Consider the following 15,157-nt stretch of genomic DNA (forward strand, 5'->3'; position numbering starts at 1 on the left):
GTTCGTATGTAAAATGTGATGATGATGATAAATAAGGAAAAATAAAAAAAAAAAATAACAAAATTAAAAAAAAAAAAAAAAAATGATAATAATAATAAAAAAAAAAGAAAAATAGATTTATATGATGAAATTGAAGTTGAAAAAATAACATTGATCGTTATCGCTAAAATCGGTATTTCAGCAGTCTTTTCACCCCATCGTAATAATTATATTTTCTCTGTAATTACATATTACAAAATCCTATAAAAAGATTCGATCACGGACCAAGTCTGCGGTATACATTATATACAGTTTGTAGATAATAAAAAACATAATTCTACGTTATGTGATAAAAGTGAAATCTGATCGATCGAGAGAATATTAATATTGTATACCTATGCTATTTAGAGGGTTGCTCAATGTTGACCCAAGCTTGCGGTATTATCGATGTATTAATTATCCTAAGTGAGAATTCTGTAATTTTCTGTCACACAACGACTCTCACGTGTATAATATCGCACACATCGACCTGCCACGATCTCTCTCTGGAATAAATTATACGTATATAAGCGCGCGTACTGACGATTAATATATAGACTTGATAACGAAGGACTGGGTCTGCTTGGAGAACCTCGGTTGGCCTCAGGAACTAAAGACTGACCGAGACCTGCATTACATTGTTATAATAATAATAACAATTATTATTATTGTATAAAACCGTCGTGTTGATAATTGTACATACATGTAATATGCGTATATAAAGTATATTATTGTTGTATAGTGTATAATATCATATTGTATTTAGCTGTAATATACTTACATGTTACAAGGTTAAGAGAAGAAAAAAAATAAATATAATATTGTGTTAATAAATTATATTTACCATAAAAACGATAATCGTCGAGCGATTTTATTCATTCCTTATAGTTTTCGCAGATTCTATCGTACGCGTTTAACCTAACTTTTCATAAATCATCATTTCTTAGCTTGTCAAAATTTCTAGCTCTATGCAAAAGGCGAGTATTGATAATTTTTCTTCGTATTATAGGTATTTTATCAAATGTACTTACGCTGCTCGGATAGATTATTTTTTTTTTTTTTTTTTTTTTTCATGGCGAATGAGGCAACCTTCGAGTTTTTTAAATTATTTTTTTTTTTTTTACGTTTTTTTTTTATTACATCAACTTGGTATTGGTTCAAGGGTCTAAACAATCGTCGTTTGTATATAGGGAGAGGTGCATATTGTGCACCGAGGACACGGGGGATATTAGAAAGACCTTTCTGTATACAATGATCGTACAAAGTTGAATTGAAGGATTGAAAATACGGTTATTAAAAATATTGTTATAGTAAGTCCAGCGATCTCTAGGGATATATATAGATAAATATGGGTATATTAAACGGTAAAATTAATCGTAGCAATTCACAACCGAACATCATCTATTACATCGACAATAATATAAACAATTGTAATACCTTCTTTTTTTTTTTTTTTTCTTTTATAACAAATTCCTTACAACGATAATACAATCGATTAAAAAATGGGTATGTTTCGTGTGACGGCCGTTCGTGTCGTGTTCTTGTACCGCAGGTACGGAAATGTGACACCTTCTTTTCAACGTTGAGAAAAAAAAAACAAAAAAAAAAAAAAAAACGGTAAGAAACCAAGTGTAAAGGAGTCTAAATCATTCTCCCGAAAGCGAGGACGAGAAGAAAGAAAAAAAAAGTGGAAGAATTTGAAAAGTGGTCGCGTACACGCAACGTTTGTCATAACACGGCGAAGAATTTTGCACATGCACGATAACTATGTTAAACACATCCCGATACATTCTTCAAGATTAAAAACCTAACTACGGAGTTGGAAAACTGAGAGTATATGTCGTAATGTGTATGTAATACGTTTTAAATTCAGTACAACGTTGTGGAACGATTAAGCGATTAGGAATATCGACGATCCGGTGAAAAATCCTAGCATATGTGGGGGGTGCGAGGAGCATGGGTGAACTGAATGTGAAGGTTCGGATATATACGGGGATTCAACACTACCGGGTAATGCAAGGGGGGTAAGTATAAGCACATATTCCCAATTCTGCTCGTGCAGGTATTATTCATTGTTAAGCAAGAATTCGAAGGGATTGCTGCCGTAGAAAATTGAGCCCTGCAGTTGGTTCGCCTTGTCAGGACTCTCGACGGACGCCAACCGACGAACTGCGAGCTTCCGAGGAGGTCTGATGGTTACTTTTTCTTCTGGGCCTTCTCCGCGGCCTTTGTTACCTTCCCCTGAGTGTCCTTGAAGTTGACGCTCTGTCGAAAGCAGGAGGAAATTCGTCATCGTGTACGTCTCATATATTTTCACATTTATAATAGATTTTACCACATTTTTCGTACGCAAATAAACAATTTTTAGATTCTCGGGTGCCTGAGTCGTTAATTCATTTATTTCTATGCATGTTGTAAAGAATTGACGTGAAAATACTCGATTTTTTATTTTGTAACGTAGACAGATGAGGTTCTGATTTTCTTTTCTACGTTTTCTTCGTACACCGATTGTCAGTGTACACAGTTTTGTACTACATATTCTTTTCAGAATTTTTCGTAAGCTAGTTTAATGAAAAAAAAAAAAATAAAAATTCTGTCTGAATTTCGTAACTCCGATTTCAGAATTGTGATCAGCGATCCCGAAAACTGCGGATCGTATTTGATTTTCTAAATTAGTTCGGTAGGAAAATGTACCCGTCAAAGGGTCGACGGTATTTCGAAATGCAATTTCCTGTGAAATAAGAACTCGCAGACCGTGCGAATAACGCGAGAAGCTGAAAATCTGACCTTGATTACTCCGACGGCAACAGTTTGGCGCATGTCGCGTACAGCGAAACGTCCGAGGGGTGGAAACTCCTGAAAAGCTTCGACGCACATCGGCTTGCTGGGTTGCAGCATGACGATGGCGGCGTCGCCGCTTTTGATGCTCTTAGGATTCTCCTCGGTAGTTTTGCCGGTCCTGCGGTCGCACTTCTCCTTGATCTCGGCGAACTTGCAAGCGATATGAGCTGTGTGGCAGTCGAGAACGGGGGTGTAACCGTTGCTGATCTGTCCCGGATGATTGAGGACGATTACTTGAGCGGTAAAATCAGCCGCGCCGCGCGGCGGCGAGTTCTTTGAATCCCCGGCAACGTATCCTCGGCGAAGCTCCTTGACGGATATGTTCTTGACGTTGAATCCGACGTTGTCGCCGGGCAGAGCCTCGGTCAGAGCCTCGTGGTGCATCTCGACGGATTTTACCTCCGTCGTCAGGGCCGCGGGGGCAAAGGTGACCAGCATACCCGGCTTCAGGATCCCAGTCTCCACCCTGCCGACGGGAACGGTTCCGATGCCGCCGATCTTGTAGACGTCCTGGAGCGGAAGTCGGAGCGCCTTGTCCGTCGGCCTCGACGGCGGCAGGATGGCGTCGAGAGCCTCGATCAGACACTTGCCGTCGGCGTTGCCGTCCTTCCTCTCTACCTTCCACCCCTTGTACCAGGGCATCTTCGGCGAGGGTTCGAGCATGTTGTCCCCGTGCCATCCGGAGATCGGTACAAAGGCAACGGAGGCCGGGTAGTAGCCGATCTTCTTTATGTAGGAGGATACCTCCTTCTTGATCTCCTCGAACCGGCTCTCCGAGTACGGCGGCTCCGTCGAGTCCATCTTGTTCACACCCACGATCAGCTGTTTCACCCCGAGGGTGAAGGCCAGGAGGGCGTGTTCCCGCGTCTGTCCGTTCTTCGATATCCCGGCCTCGAATTCCCCGGTCCCTGCCGCCACTATCAGCACCGCGCAGTCCGCCTGACTGGTCCCGGTTATCATGTTCTTTATGAAGTCACGGTGACCGGGCGCGTCTATTATCGTCACGTAGTACTTGGCCGTCTCGAACTTCCAGAGAGCTATGTCGATCGTTATTCCCCGCTCCCGCTCCGCCTTGAGCTTGTCCAGGACCCAGGCGTACTTGAACGAACCCTTGCCCATCTCCTGGGCCTCCTTTTCGAACTTCTCGATCGTCCGCTTGTCGATTCCCCCGCATTTGTATATCAGGTGGCCGGTGGTCGTTGATTTACCGGAGTCCACGTGCCCGATCACCACGATGTTTATGTGGATCTTCTCCTTGCCCATTTTCAACCCTCCCGTATCTCGGCCAACTTCGCTTCGGTCCCGGATCTGAAACTTTTTAACAATCGTCAAAACGCCTTCGACGAACCGTTTCGGACTTTCGCAGATGTTAGTTGGAAGGTATTCCTGCGATATCGATGAAAATGTTGCTTCGTATTGGGAATTTGTTAACTATCCATACATTCGGTTCGTTTGCAAATTTCCTTTTATTCGAATCAATTAATATTACGATACAACGTCAACTGTATCTAGCTCGGTGACGTGTTTTGCGATTCTTACGATATTTCAAATACGGGGCTGAATCGAGTCACTTGAAATTTGAAAACAGTGAGTTTCCGATATATACGTATAATAAAAAAAAAAAAACATCAAAACCGAAATTAATAAACCACTGGCAGGACATAAATTTCCGAAATTCACTCGTTCATTCTGCCGACAATTCGTAACCAGGAAAATAATTCCTCAAGTATGCCAGAATTGTATTTTTTTTTATTTTTTTTATCCTTACCGGCAGCTTATAACACCAGACTAAACATCAACAGAAGCCAATTGACGATTACAAACGTCGCGCTATAAGTTACTTGTTGCTGGGGTCAGTTCGCGTATTTATAGAATACGTAATAAAATAATTGCTATCCAAGAAAAACAAAAGTTAAATACCGATCGGGTTTCTGGTGCGAAAATTTCGTTCGCAGATTGACTCGAAATTCTCCAGAAAAAAAAATGAAACTACCGTAGAGATATCGAATAACTATTTTTGGCAATACTCGATCAAGGCCTACGTTAAGGTTGAAGACGACTACTTCGTCCCGACAACGTTTACACGAAAGGAGGCATCGGCAGTCGGGGTTACGCAGTTTGCTAATTTTTTTGTCTGACAACCCCAGAAATCAATACGTCTCGGGTTGATCGGGGTCTGCCGGCTACTTTCCTCAAGCTGGATAGAGTTGTGAAATTTTCGCACAAGATACGGTGTAACTACGATCTACGAATAATCGATACGGTTCTTTACTTACCGGGTTTGCGTATACCGGTAAAATACGACGTTGATTTACTTATTTTCGTTGATAAATCCGCGAATATCTGGAGACGTGAAATACCTCGCAAATATCCTCTGCCATTCGCATCGACAAGAACTCGGACTCTATTGCGACGGCGTAACAAACATGGCCGACGGTTTTGCGCACACCAAATGCAGCCGGATATTTCCTTGGTAAGGATCATTATTATAGAAAATGAATTGATAAACACCGAGGAATATATTTCGTCCCGATGATCGGTTGAACGTTTCGCGTTTTAAGGGCTCGATTATTATCCTTTATTACCGTTATGTACTCACGGTGATTTATCACCTGGCTGTTTAATTGTAAATATACATATATATGCATCAACAAAGGCTGCTAGGTACGTAAAGCCTTTGTTAATTTATAATACCCAGGATAATTGGATCCAGATGACAATTATTTGCGCGCGATTGGCACCGCGCGAGTTGCATTTTCCTTTCATATCTGACAAACGAGAGAAACCTTCGCGGATGCTATAATTTATCCCCGGTACGCGTTTGAATTGAAAATCAACTTGCAATTTGCAACGTACAAGTTATTCCCGTTACTTACGAGCAATCACGCGTGCCAATCTCGGTACTCGGACAACTTTAACGATCGCTCGTTAAATCTCGATTATATTCATTCCGTATTTATTTAGATTACTGTAAAGTTAAAAAGACCGTAAAACGATCGCGAGCGGCCAGATGCGAAAAAGAACAAAGAAACCGCTTGAATAAAATCTGCAATTGAACTCGTTGCCCCCTTTTTTTTATTAGTTTCGTCTCCGTCTCGGTTGATCTTGACGAATGATTACAAAGCCGCGGAATGAAAAAATCTCGCTCTCGTGGCTTTGATCCAAGGATAATTTGCAGCAAATTTGCGATAATTATTTGCGATATACTTATTTAGGAGAGCGACGTACGCGAGTGAGTGAATTAATATCGCAGTTTGAAGATGAAAATTTGTTCCGTTTATTATGGCACTCGAGATATTTCTGTGAGGTTAACGTTCACCAGATACAAGGTAGTCCCGAATTTATTGCCAAACCTTTCCGAACGGAGTTGAAAAAATCCATAAATACACCGGCGACGTCTGGCATTCGCGTTTTACCGAGCCGCGAATGGCGGAATTCACAGAGTGCAAGAAAGCAGGGAATTCTGGGCCAGCAGGGAGAGCGATCGATGATTTTCGTGATATTTATGAAAATCGTCACAAGCCTGACGGATGTCATCGATCCTTCGTCGATTGAATCCACGCGGCGCAAATAGTTTATCCCCACCCAACGGAAATTACCCGCGTCTTGAATCGCATCTGCGCATTCTGCAGCCTTTGACGTCGGAGCGTCTATTAAAGGATCTGCTGCTCTATTTCTGGGCTAATTCGTCAAGATATAGATCAGCGGGTGGTGCAAACGTGTTGACATGCACTGTAGGTATACCTTTGAAACGTGCCGGAGAAACGGAACATGTTCGAATGCGAGAAGAAAGGAAAAGAGAAAAAGGAAGAGAACGAGAAATAAAACAACATATTGACGATGAATGATAAAAAACAAAAAAGAAAAAAAAAAAAAACTGCAGGGAATGATCCATAGTCATATAATTCGATACGTATATATACATGTGTGTGTGTGTAAGTTTGTTCATACATATATATTATTTATCCAAACTTCGCGCAGCTTCAGCAGCGACGTCAGAGATCTGGAAACATGGAGTGGAATCCACGCGAGAAAAAGAGGCGAAGGAAAAATGAAAGACATGAAAATACGGGGTGGATCGAGTCGATTCTTGAGGCAGGCCACTGTGGTCTGTGGGATTTGCAAACGTGGGAGTAGGTGGTGGATGATTGTGAGAGAAAAATCTTTGAGAGGAGCTTGTTTTCGTTTACATAAGCGTCCGGCAGTTATTGACAGCATTCGAATTGGGCCGATGCCAGACCCAGAGAACCTCGCGGACGTCACTTTTCGCGGATCCGATCGCGATATGTCGTATTTTCGTTTTTCGGAAATTCGGGTGGGAGGCACGTGAGCCTCATGCCTTAAAACGGTCCGTCTTTGACGGACTGTGACGCTCGTACTTGCGAAAATATTACACACCTCCCTAAATTCCATGGACGTTAGTCCCGAGCGTTGAGGCATCGCGGTTCATCCGGTTTGCGCAAAAGACGAAAAAGAAAAGTTGAGAGGAAGAGAGATGGAAGAACGAGTGAAGTCACTCCGAGACCGAGGCAACGTGCTTCTTTGTTCTTCGACGCCGACTGCTAGTAATATTTAAAGACAAATTGAACCTCCTTGAATTACGTCGGAAGCCTTGAGTGTAAAAAAAAAAAATAAAAAAAAATTGAGGAAATGGAGAAAATTCTACTGGCAAAAAGGATGAATGATTCGATTATTTCACGGAAATTCACGCTTCCAGTCTACGAAATCACCAGAAGTCCAAAATTACCGGCTTTATTTTGCAAAGAATTTATGAAGAAATGATTTTTTCCCATTTCCACTGACATCTTGTCCGTGAAAAAAACATCAACGATTCTTTGATATTACGTAAAATGTTACAGGAATATAATGTATCGAGCAATAAACATTCATTCCGAATGATCAATTTCGCGGTATTATTGCACGAGGTAGTATACGTATGTATATTTTATCGAATGGTAAACATGTTCCGAGATGTCGCGATTGTTCTTTTAATTCGTGATTTCGCAGAAAAGAATTCAAAGATAGCATCGATCGTCTTTACTTTTCAATATTATTATTGTCCACGCAAAAAGCGAAGCCCGATCGAAAACTCCATCTACGAATTTTTATCTCACAGTTGCGAACGTATCTTCCGAAAATAGATGTATAAAAATTTACGAAAGAAATGTTTGATCATATATTTTGATGAAAACAATCGACAAAAAAGGAATAAAATAAATTACCGTTCGGGACGGTTCACCATTATTTCTGCAAAATCGCGTGGTTTTCATATCTTCGAAAAAGAAAGAAGAAATTCATCCGAATACATGGAAGCTGCGGAAAATTATCTCCGAGGGTTTCCCTCCTCCCGGTTTTGTTGAAAAATATGGCTCACATCCATCCCGCGGGATCGCGAGCGAATAAGCGACCTGTGTCCGGGACCCGGATGTATGGCATTGATTTTCCGCCCAAGCTCAGTTTACCGGTGTAAGATAAAGCGTGCAGCTTGCGAGAGGACGTTGATGTGACATTTGTTATACATACGTTGATTTTATTATTATTAAATTATACATACCTCGAGGAATAAACACGTGCCATTTTAATTTCTCGAGAATTGTTCGCGTCAATTAATTTTTGCAAAGAGAAAATTTATATCTTTGTTTATCTATTAGGGCGGATCAAATCCGGGAAAAATTCGGCCGGATATCACATCCGGTGTCTCTAATACGCGGGATTCGTTCGCTTGGCGTCGGGCCAGCGATAAATCTTGAGAAAGCACGACGGCTCGACCGGGATTTCGGATTCTGTCCTAGAATCGGACAGGCAATCAAAATTGTGAAACCGAGAAATATCGGCGGGGGTCAGAGCCTCGAGGCCTTGGTCGGGCAGGCGCCAGCCTTCGACCTCGACATGCCCGTCTATTTCATTTCGGGGCTTCGGGTCTATTAACCCGGGAACATCTCGAGCACGTGCCGCGGCGTCGATTATAAAGGATGAGAGAGGTGCGATCGATTGAAAATTAAAAGTCCTTCGGTAAAAGAAACTTTGTACGAGGTGTAACGCCGGGGTCGCTGGAGACCTCAGGTCGAATTCGAAGAACTTGAAGAAAACTCTGGGACACTCTTTGAGCGTTGTATTTCAAGGCAAATTAGTCGGTTTTAGCAAAATGCAATTTTGAATGTGGAAAAAAAGACGATTCATAAATTGTGAAATATAAATCATTCCACTCCGAAAATTATAACTCGCTAAATTTTCATTACTTTGAGCTGAAAATTGACTGAGCAAGTCTCTGGACACAGATACCTGTGTGAGAAAAAAAAAATATGGTGATATCGGGCGATGAAAAAAAGGTATTTATTTGACAGACGAATTTTGTTAGTTACTATGACAAATGAAATTTTTCTCAGTGTGAGGTCGAATTTTTGGAAAAATAGTGAATTAATGATTTTTACGACTATAATTCGGACGTTTTTGACATTTTGTCATTTTGCATTTTAACGCATATTTGTGCGCATGAAAGAAACTGCACCCGGTCACAAATGAGAAGATTTGTAGCTTTTCTCTCAGCTGCAGGTACGACGCTGAAGAGAAGATTGATCTTGTTGTATAACACGAGTTTGCGCTACCTCGACAAATGTGTTTCTATGTCGAACCTGTGGCCCCAAAAATATCGCGTTCTTCACCTTCGAGATCACAGCCATTCCAACCTCGTGTTCTTCTTCGTCCGTTCAGTTAGCTTCGCATAACGTCTTTCATCCGCTCTTTCTCTTTTTTCATTGAATTCTTGCGATTTCCTGTTTATAAATCGGTCGACACTGAATGTACGGAGATAAAAAAATAAGGTTGCGTGAATTCTTTCATCTCGTAATATCTAATGCCAACTGATTAAAATCTACGTACAACGAAACCGTCAAAAGTCTCATTCTTAATGGAATCTTAATCCAATACTTGCGAGATTGGTAATTGTCGAATATAAATTCTGCGCTGTATCTTACGAAAAATTTGGTGCTCTTACAGACGCAGCGTCGGCTAGTAAGAAATAGAAACTGCGTCAACCGATAAGGAAGCTACGAAGAAGCGAAGTGCGCAGCAATGGATATTTCGAGTCGTTGAAACGGCGTGAAAAAATGAACCGTGTGCACAGGGCTTAATTTGGCTGACGATGAATCAGGTGGTTGGTTGGCCAAAAATTAATACTTTTTGCTCATTTTGTAACGAGATTGTCGTGAAACCAGTATTTGACGAACTATTGTATTCGCAGGCTCCGAAGATCTCTTCGACGATAAGAATGTTGAAAAAACTGATTGTGAAATTGTGAACAAAAGCTTAGATATCGATAATTCATTTAAGATCGCTTCAAAACAGTTAAAAATCTAGTATCCAGATTCGTTCGTGCTTAGTAGACGATAACTTATTGAATAAATTGAGTCGTCAAGTGAAATCGAACAAATCTAATAGATTTCAAACAATTTTGTAACGATCAAAAATGAACCATCGATAAAACGAAGCTCTCGTTTACGATTCCGTTAATTTCTATTCTCGTATTCCGAAAGTTAATTTCATCACAGCTTTCGAACACAATTATTCGATAAAAACTTATCGTGCAAATACTCTCGTGTGATAAAATTGATGAACAAACAATACCGATTTTTGGCGTGAGTAATTTCTAGAAACCGACGTCGACGCGTATTTGTTATAAATAATCCGCAACCCTCGTAAATTACGGACACTGTTCGCCTAAAAATGGTCCATACTCACCCTGTGATGTTCCTTTCTACGCACTAGTTACTCCGTGCGCGTGACGTTCGCAAAACGTTTGAAACTGCACGGCTTCTCGCGTGTGCGGGAAATCTTTACATGAGTGGATAAAAAAACTTGGGATGTGTGCGTGGCACGTGGTTTTCCCGCCGCTTTGAAGATCGAGATACCTTCTAAAATCGTGGCAATAGTCACACACGCCAGAATGTCATCTCCGTGGTTTATGATGAGTCAGTATAGAATTCCGCCTTGCGAAATTCACCCCACTGACTAGATCTGCGGTCTCGCCTAATTACTTCAAAATTCTACTCAGCCAGCCCAGCAACCGAGCTTGCCAACTCCGCCGCACCTGTTTCATTGTCCCGTCGACTCATCCACGCGAACACACACCGAGAAAAATTTCGTTTTTGTATTAACTAGAAAAATTCAGTAAAACGGGTATCGTTGAAAAAACACTGTTTGAATATTGTTGGAATTACGAAAAACGAGGTATTTTCGATCCTTTTTTGGTAATTGCAACGCAAAATCAGTTTGTGAGGTTTACTCTACTTTTTTAGTTAAACAAGGCTTTGACGTCAATTTATCGTTGCATAAGCGTTAAACTTTCGTAACGGTTACGAAAAAATATAGCAACAGTGATCGTAATGAGAAAGAATTGTGTTTAATATACGGTTCTCAACTATTTTCGTTCATTACAATAATCGAATAACATGAGTTCTGGGCACAAAAGTAAAGTGAGTTTTGTATCCGTAGAAAAAAAAAAAATCCAGTTATTTTGTAACGTATCTTGTCGTGAAAAAATGTAGTAAATTAAACGACCAGATTTAACATTCCAATAACCAGAAAATATATTATCGGCAATTACAATTACACCAAACACGTTACTTGTACTACATTTTCTAGTAAAATTGAAAAAAATATCCAAACCGTTGTTGCAACTATACCAACCAACTTTTCTACAATTTCCCGTTAACTGTACGAATGAAATTTTCCTCATCGTATATAAACGCAGATTTGATTTCAGCGTTATTGCATGGACGTGACGTGCGACATCCATATCTGCCAAGTTGTTACGCGTCAACGATCTAACGAGAAAACAAGAGATTAGGGAGGGAAAAATAAAAACAGGTAGAAAGAAGACGGAAAAATTGAAGGAAAAGAGAAAAAAAAATAAAAAATTCTCCAAAATTAGATCGTCCGCGGTCGTTAGGGTGCCGGAAGATTATTTTTACTCCCTTTTCTTTTTTGTTTTGTTTTTTTTTTTTGTTTTCATATTACAACGACGTCGTTGACAGCCGACGGCGACGTCTGATTCGCGTGGGTCGCGAGGATCCGGTCGACGCTCGCGGATTTTGACGTTGCGTATCGACCATCAATGAATTTTTCATCTCGGCGGACGTCGAGTAGCCGCGGACCGATCGCCCTGGAATTATTTATACAAAACACGTTGAAATTTAGAGCCACGATAATATACAGATATAATTATATGTGTATAAGCATACGTGAATACATAATATATGTATACCTATATGTATGTATATGTATATATATATATATATATATATATATATTGTTGTGTTAGGTAATGTTTCTACAGAATTCTGCTTCTCTAATTTTTTTTTGCCAACGCTCATTGTCAGCGTCTGTCGCTTATGTGCGTGTGTAGCGTCTTACGTCATCGTCGGAACACCGGCAATCGGTGACGACGCAAAAATTCTAATATTGCACATGTGTATAACATATATATATTCACACATATGACGTATACATATCCTAGGGTGGTCCGTGTTTTCGACTTTTTCGAAATTCTACCGGGAAGTCCTCTAAATTGTTTCTAAATAATTATATAGAAATATCCTCAAAAGCAGAGATATATCTATATGAAAATCTGAACACTCTCGCAAGGTTTGTGAAGTTTGCAATTGGAAATATACACCAAGTTCGATATAAAAACCGCCCCAACATATCAATAATAATAATATACTAGAGAAAAAAAGAATTCCCTCTCATTTTCATTTTTCAATGAATAAATTCTGATTCTATACATCTAATAATAACCGACATCTTCATCTATCATAATTCTTTTTCTCTTTTACGCTGATAAACAAGTCTCGAAGTTTTTGATCAATAGTATAAGCAGCAGGTAGCGGCACGTCGAAATAAAAAGCAAACCTTATCTACGAATAATGCTATTTCTTTTTTCATTAGTTACGTGGAAGAAATCAACATTTGACATCTGGCACCTAGACTCGAAATTCGTGATGACCGTTAAATTATTGAAGCACAGTCGATTTTCTAATTGTGTTATTATGCGACGCTAAACGGCTTAGCGGATCGTGATCCAGACCTTTTTTTACCCCCCCCCCCCCCCCCTTTGATCGCTTTTTTTACCCCCCGATGGTCGCCCGAGACTACATGGAAAATTCTTATATAGGTCCTCGAATTTATCACTATAATATATATAAGTTAAGCATTCGGAATGCCAGAGGTATTGCAGCCAAACTTTTTGCCAAATAATATATCTGCAATATTATACATAATAATAATAATAATAATACATTTTTTACCTCAAAACTATGACCATTGCGTTACGCAATCGGTACACTGTTAGAAAAATTTAACTACACACAATGTCCCAGCAGGTTCATTTTATATTTCAGTTATTTCTTAAATTTCTGTTGGTAAATATGACACAAATTGTTGTCATTTTCAACATTTAATTCACACGTTGTACTTTATTTTTCGAACAGTAACACATTATGAAACGGTTAAACGAACCGAAAAATTTTAGTGGACCAGCTGGAGAATTTTTTTTCCAACCGTGTAATTGCGTTCAAATTTTTTAAATTACGATCCAAGTACTTTACAGAAATCCGAATCACGGCGATGAAATTAACCTGGCACTAAATTGCGCCGCGTTATCACCGGAGAAAACTATTCTCTGAAATATGTGCCAGTTCTGGCATATCAATAAACTTTTCCCGGAGTGGGGATCGTCCGGGTTTTTCCACCCCTTTCAGCCTGCGATTAAGAATATCTATATTCGTGAAGAATTCGGTGATTACGAAACCTAGTCGAAGAATGAATCGCGATGTTTGAGGGATACGTTGTAAATTTGTAACGCACGTATCGCGGACTCGCGAAGAAGCTTGAACGTGGAAAAATACGATCAGTATCGTTCAGAACTGATATTCAGCTTGCGTCGCACCGGTTAGCTGTACGAGACACGCGGACGAATCGTGTTAAACACTTTGTTTTCTCGGATTCGATGTTGTTGCACACACGTGCGTTTGCGCCTCTCTACTTGAAACAAACCGATTTTTCAATATTTTTCCAAGCTTTGGTACAACGGTTGTGTCAGTGTTTGTTCGCGCGGAGCTTTAATCCGGCCTCTCGAGACGCAAAACAGGATTCAGGGTCGTCGTGTTGTTTTTGGACGGAACCTTCGCCCCGCGCGCCTCAATTATAGCCCGTCAACCTCTCATCGATAATTCCTTCTCGACGTATCCTCCCGCTTTTGATGCTTCGAGATCACAACGAGCGAGAGGACCAGATTTCCCCGTCTTTGTAAAACTGGCCTCCGCGCTCTTTTATCGCTTCCAAAACACGTGCGGGGCAATTTTTTTCACACATTATTCATCGCTTTTAACTGCCTCGACGGTAATATTGGAATACGTAACGAGCCGATTTGATTTCGCTGCAAGTTGGCGTGATTGGTTACAATATTGTAAAAATAAAGAAAACGAGCCATTATTATAGAGTGAAATCGAATTATTTTACCAGATTTTTAACCATTTCCAATTTGGGCTTTTGTTTCACAGAATTCTAGTATATTATATTTTTATATTTTCAAAGAGATCGTGTTTGTTGTTTACGAGTATAAAATGATTCGCCGAATACTCGATCTACAACTATCTTCTAATAAAATTGATAACAGGTACACTTAGAGAAATTTTTAGTCCTTAACTATTTTCATTTTTTACCACAATCGAAAAACATAGTTCTAGGTAGAAAATGAAAATCAGTTTTATAGCTGTTACCGGAAAGTCTAGTATCCGTTGCTATTCTTTCTCATTACGATCTCTGTTGGTATATTTTCTTCCAACTGTTGCGAAAATTTAATGCTTGTGCAATAGGGTGGTCCTCGTTTAACATGTTGACGAATTTATTCCGGATCACCCCACCAAGTCAACTATAAATAATTCTAAAACAATTCACAATTTTTTTCAGATTTTTATATCAACCGTAACCCGTGCCTGTAAGAGGAAGGATTTCCCAATTTAAAATACACGTGTTTCGGACACGTTCTTAGTATATATTTTACTGTAAGAGTAATAATGTTCGAAAAAATCCATGAATGTGAGATTCTAATAAGCATTAGTGCTACTATCTTAGAAAAAATTCACATCATCACACCAGGTAATATAGACAATTGCATTTCTTATAAATAAAAGGAAAAAGTCAAATTTCTAGGGTCTGCAATTCGTCGAGACTGGTTGGTACGATGATGTGAATTTTTTCTCAGATAGTAGCACTAATACTCACTAAATCTTCGCAATTA

The 15,157-nt window shown here is 39.8% G+C and overlaps 1 protein-coding gene across 4 annotated transcripts; it reads right to left on the minus strand.

The window, feature by feature from the left end:
- Nucleotides 1–837: 837 nt before the first annotated feature.
- Nucleotides 838–13,288, minus strand: LOC107227033 (elongation factor 1-alpha). Of its 4 annotated transcripts, none has more exons than XM_046738748.1 (3): nucleotides 13,164–13,288; nucleotides 2,806–4,173; nucleotides 838–2,283 (listed from the first exon to the last, which is right to left on the minus strand). In XM_046738748.1, the coding sequence occupies exons 2-3, from the start codon at nucleotides 4,120–4,122 to the stop codon at nucleotides 2,215–2,217; spliced, it is 1,386 nt and encodes a 461-aa protein (XP_046594704.1). In that variant the 5' UTR covers nucleotides 4,123–4,173; nucleotides 13,164–13,288; the 3' UTR covers nucleotides 838–2,214. The 4 variants fall into 4 exon arrangements, with proteins under 4 accessions (XP_046594704.1, XP_015523538.1, XP_015523537.1 ...); XM_015668052.2 differs by lacking the exon at nucleotides 13,164–13,288 and adding an exon at nucleotides 5,136–5,334 and having other exon boundaries at nucleotides 2,806–4,167; XM_015668051.2 differs by lacking the exon at nucleotides 13,164–13,288 and adding an exon at nucleotides 5,136–5,333.
- Between the last annotated feature and the right edge of the window lie 1,869 nt (nucleotides 13,289–15,157).

The sequence above is a fragment of the Neodiprion lecontei genome, chromosome 4 (genome assembly GCF_021901455.1).
Source record: "Neodiprion lecontei isolate iyNeoLeco1 chromosome 4, iyNeoLeco1.1, whole genome shotgun sequence".
NCBI classification, from domain to species: Eukaryota; Metazoa; Arthropoda; class Insecta; order Hymenoptera; family Diprionidae; genus Neodiprion; species Neodiprion lecontei.

Bases quoted from the DNA above. Each gene is read 5' to 3' on its own strand.
- LOC107227033 (XM_046738748.1), bottom strand. From the start codon at position 4,122: ATGGGCAAGGAGAAGATCCACATAAACATCGTGGTGATCGGGCACGTG. The intron at 2,284-2,805 runs GTCAGATTTTCA...TGCTTTCGACAG, and splicing joins TTGCCGTCGGAGTAATCAAG to AGCGTCAACTTCAAGGACAC.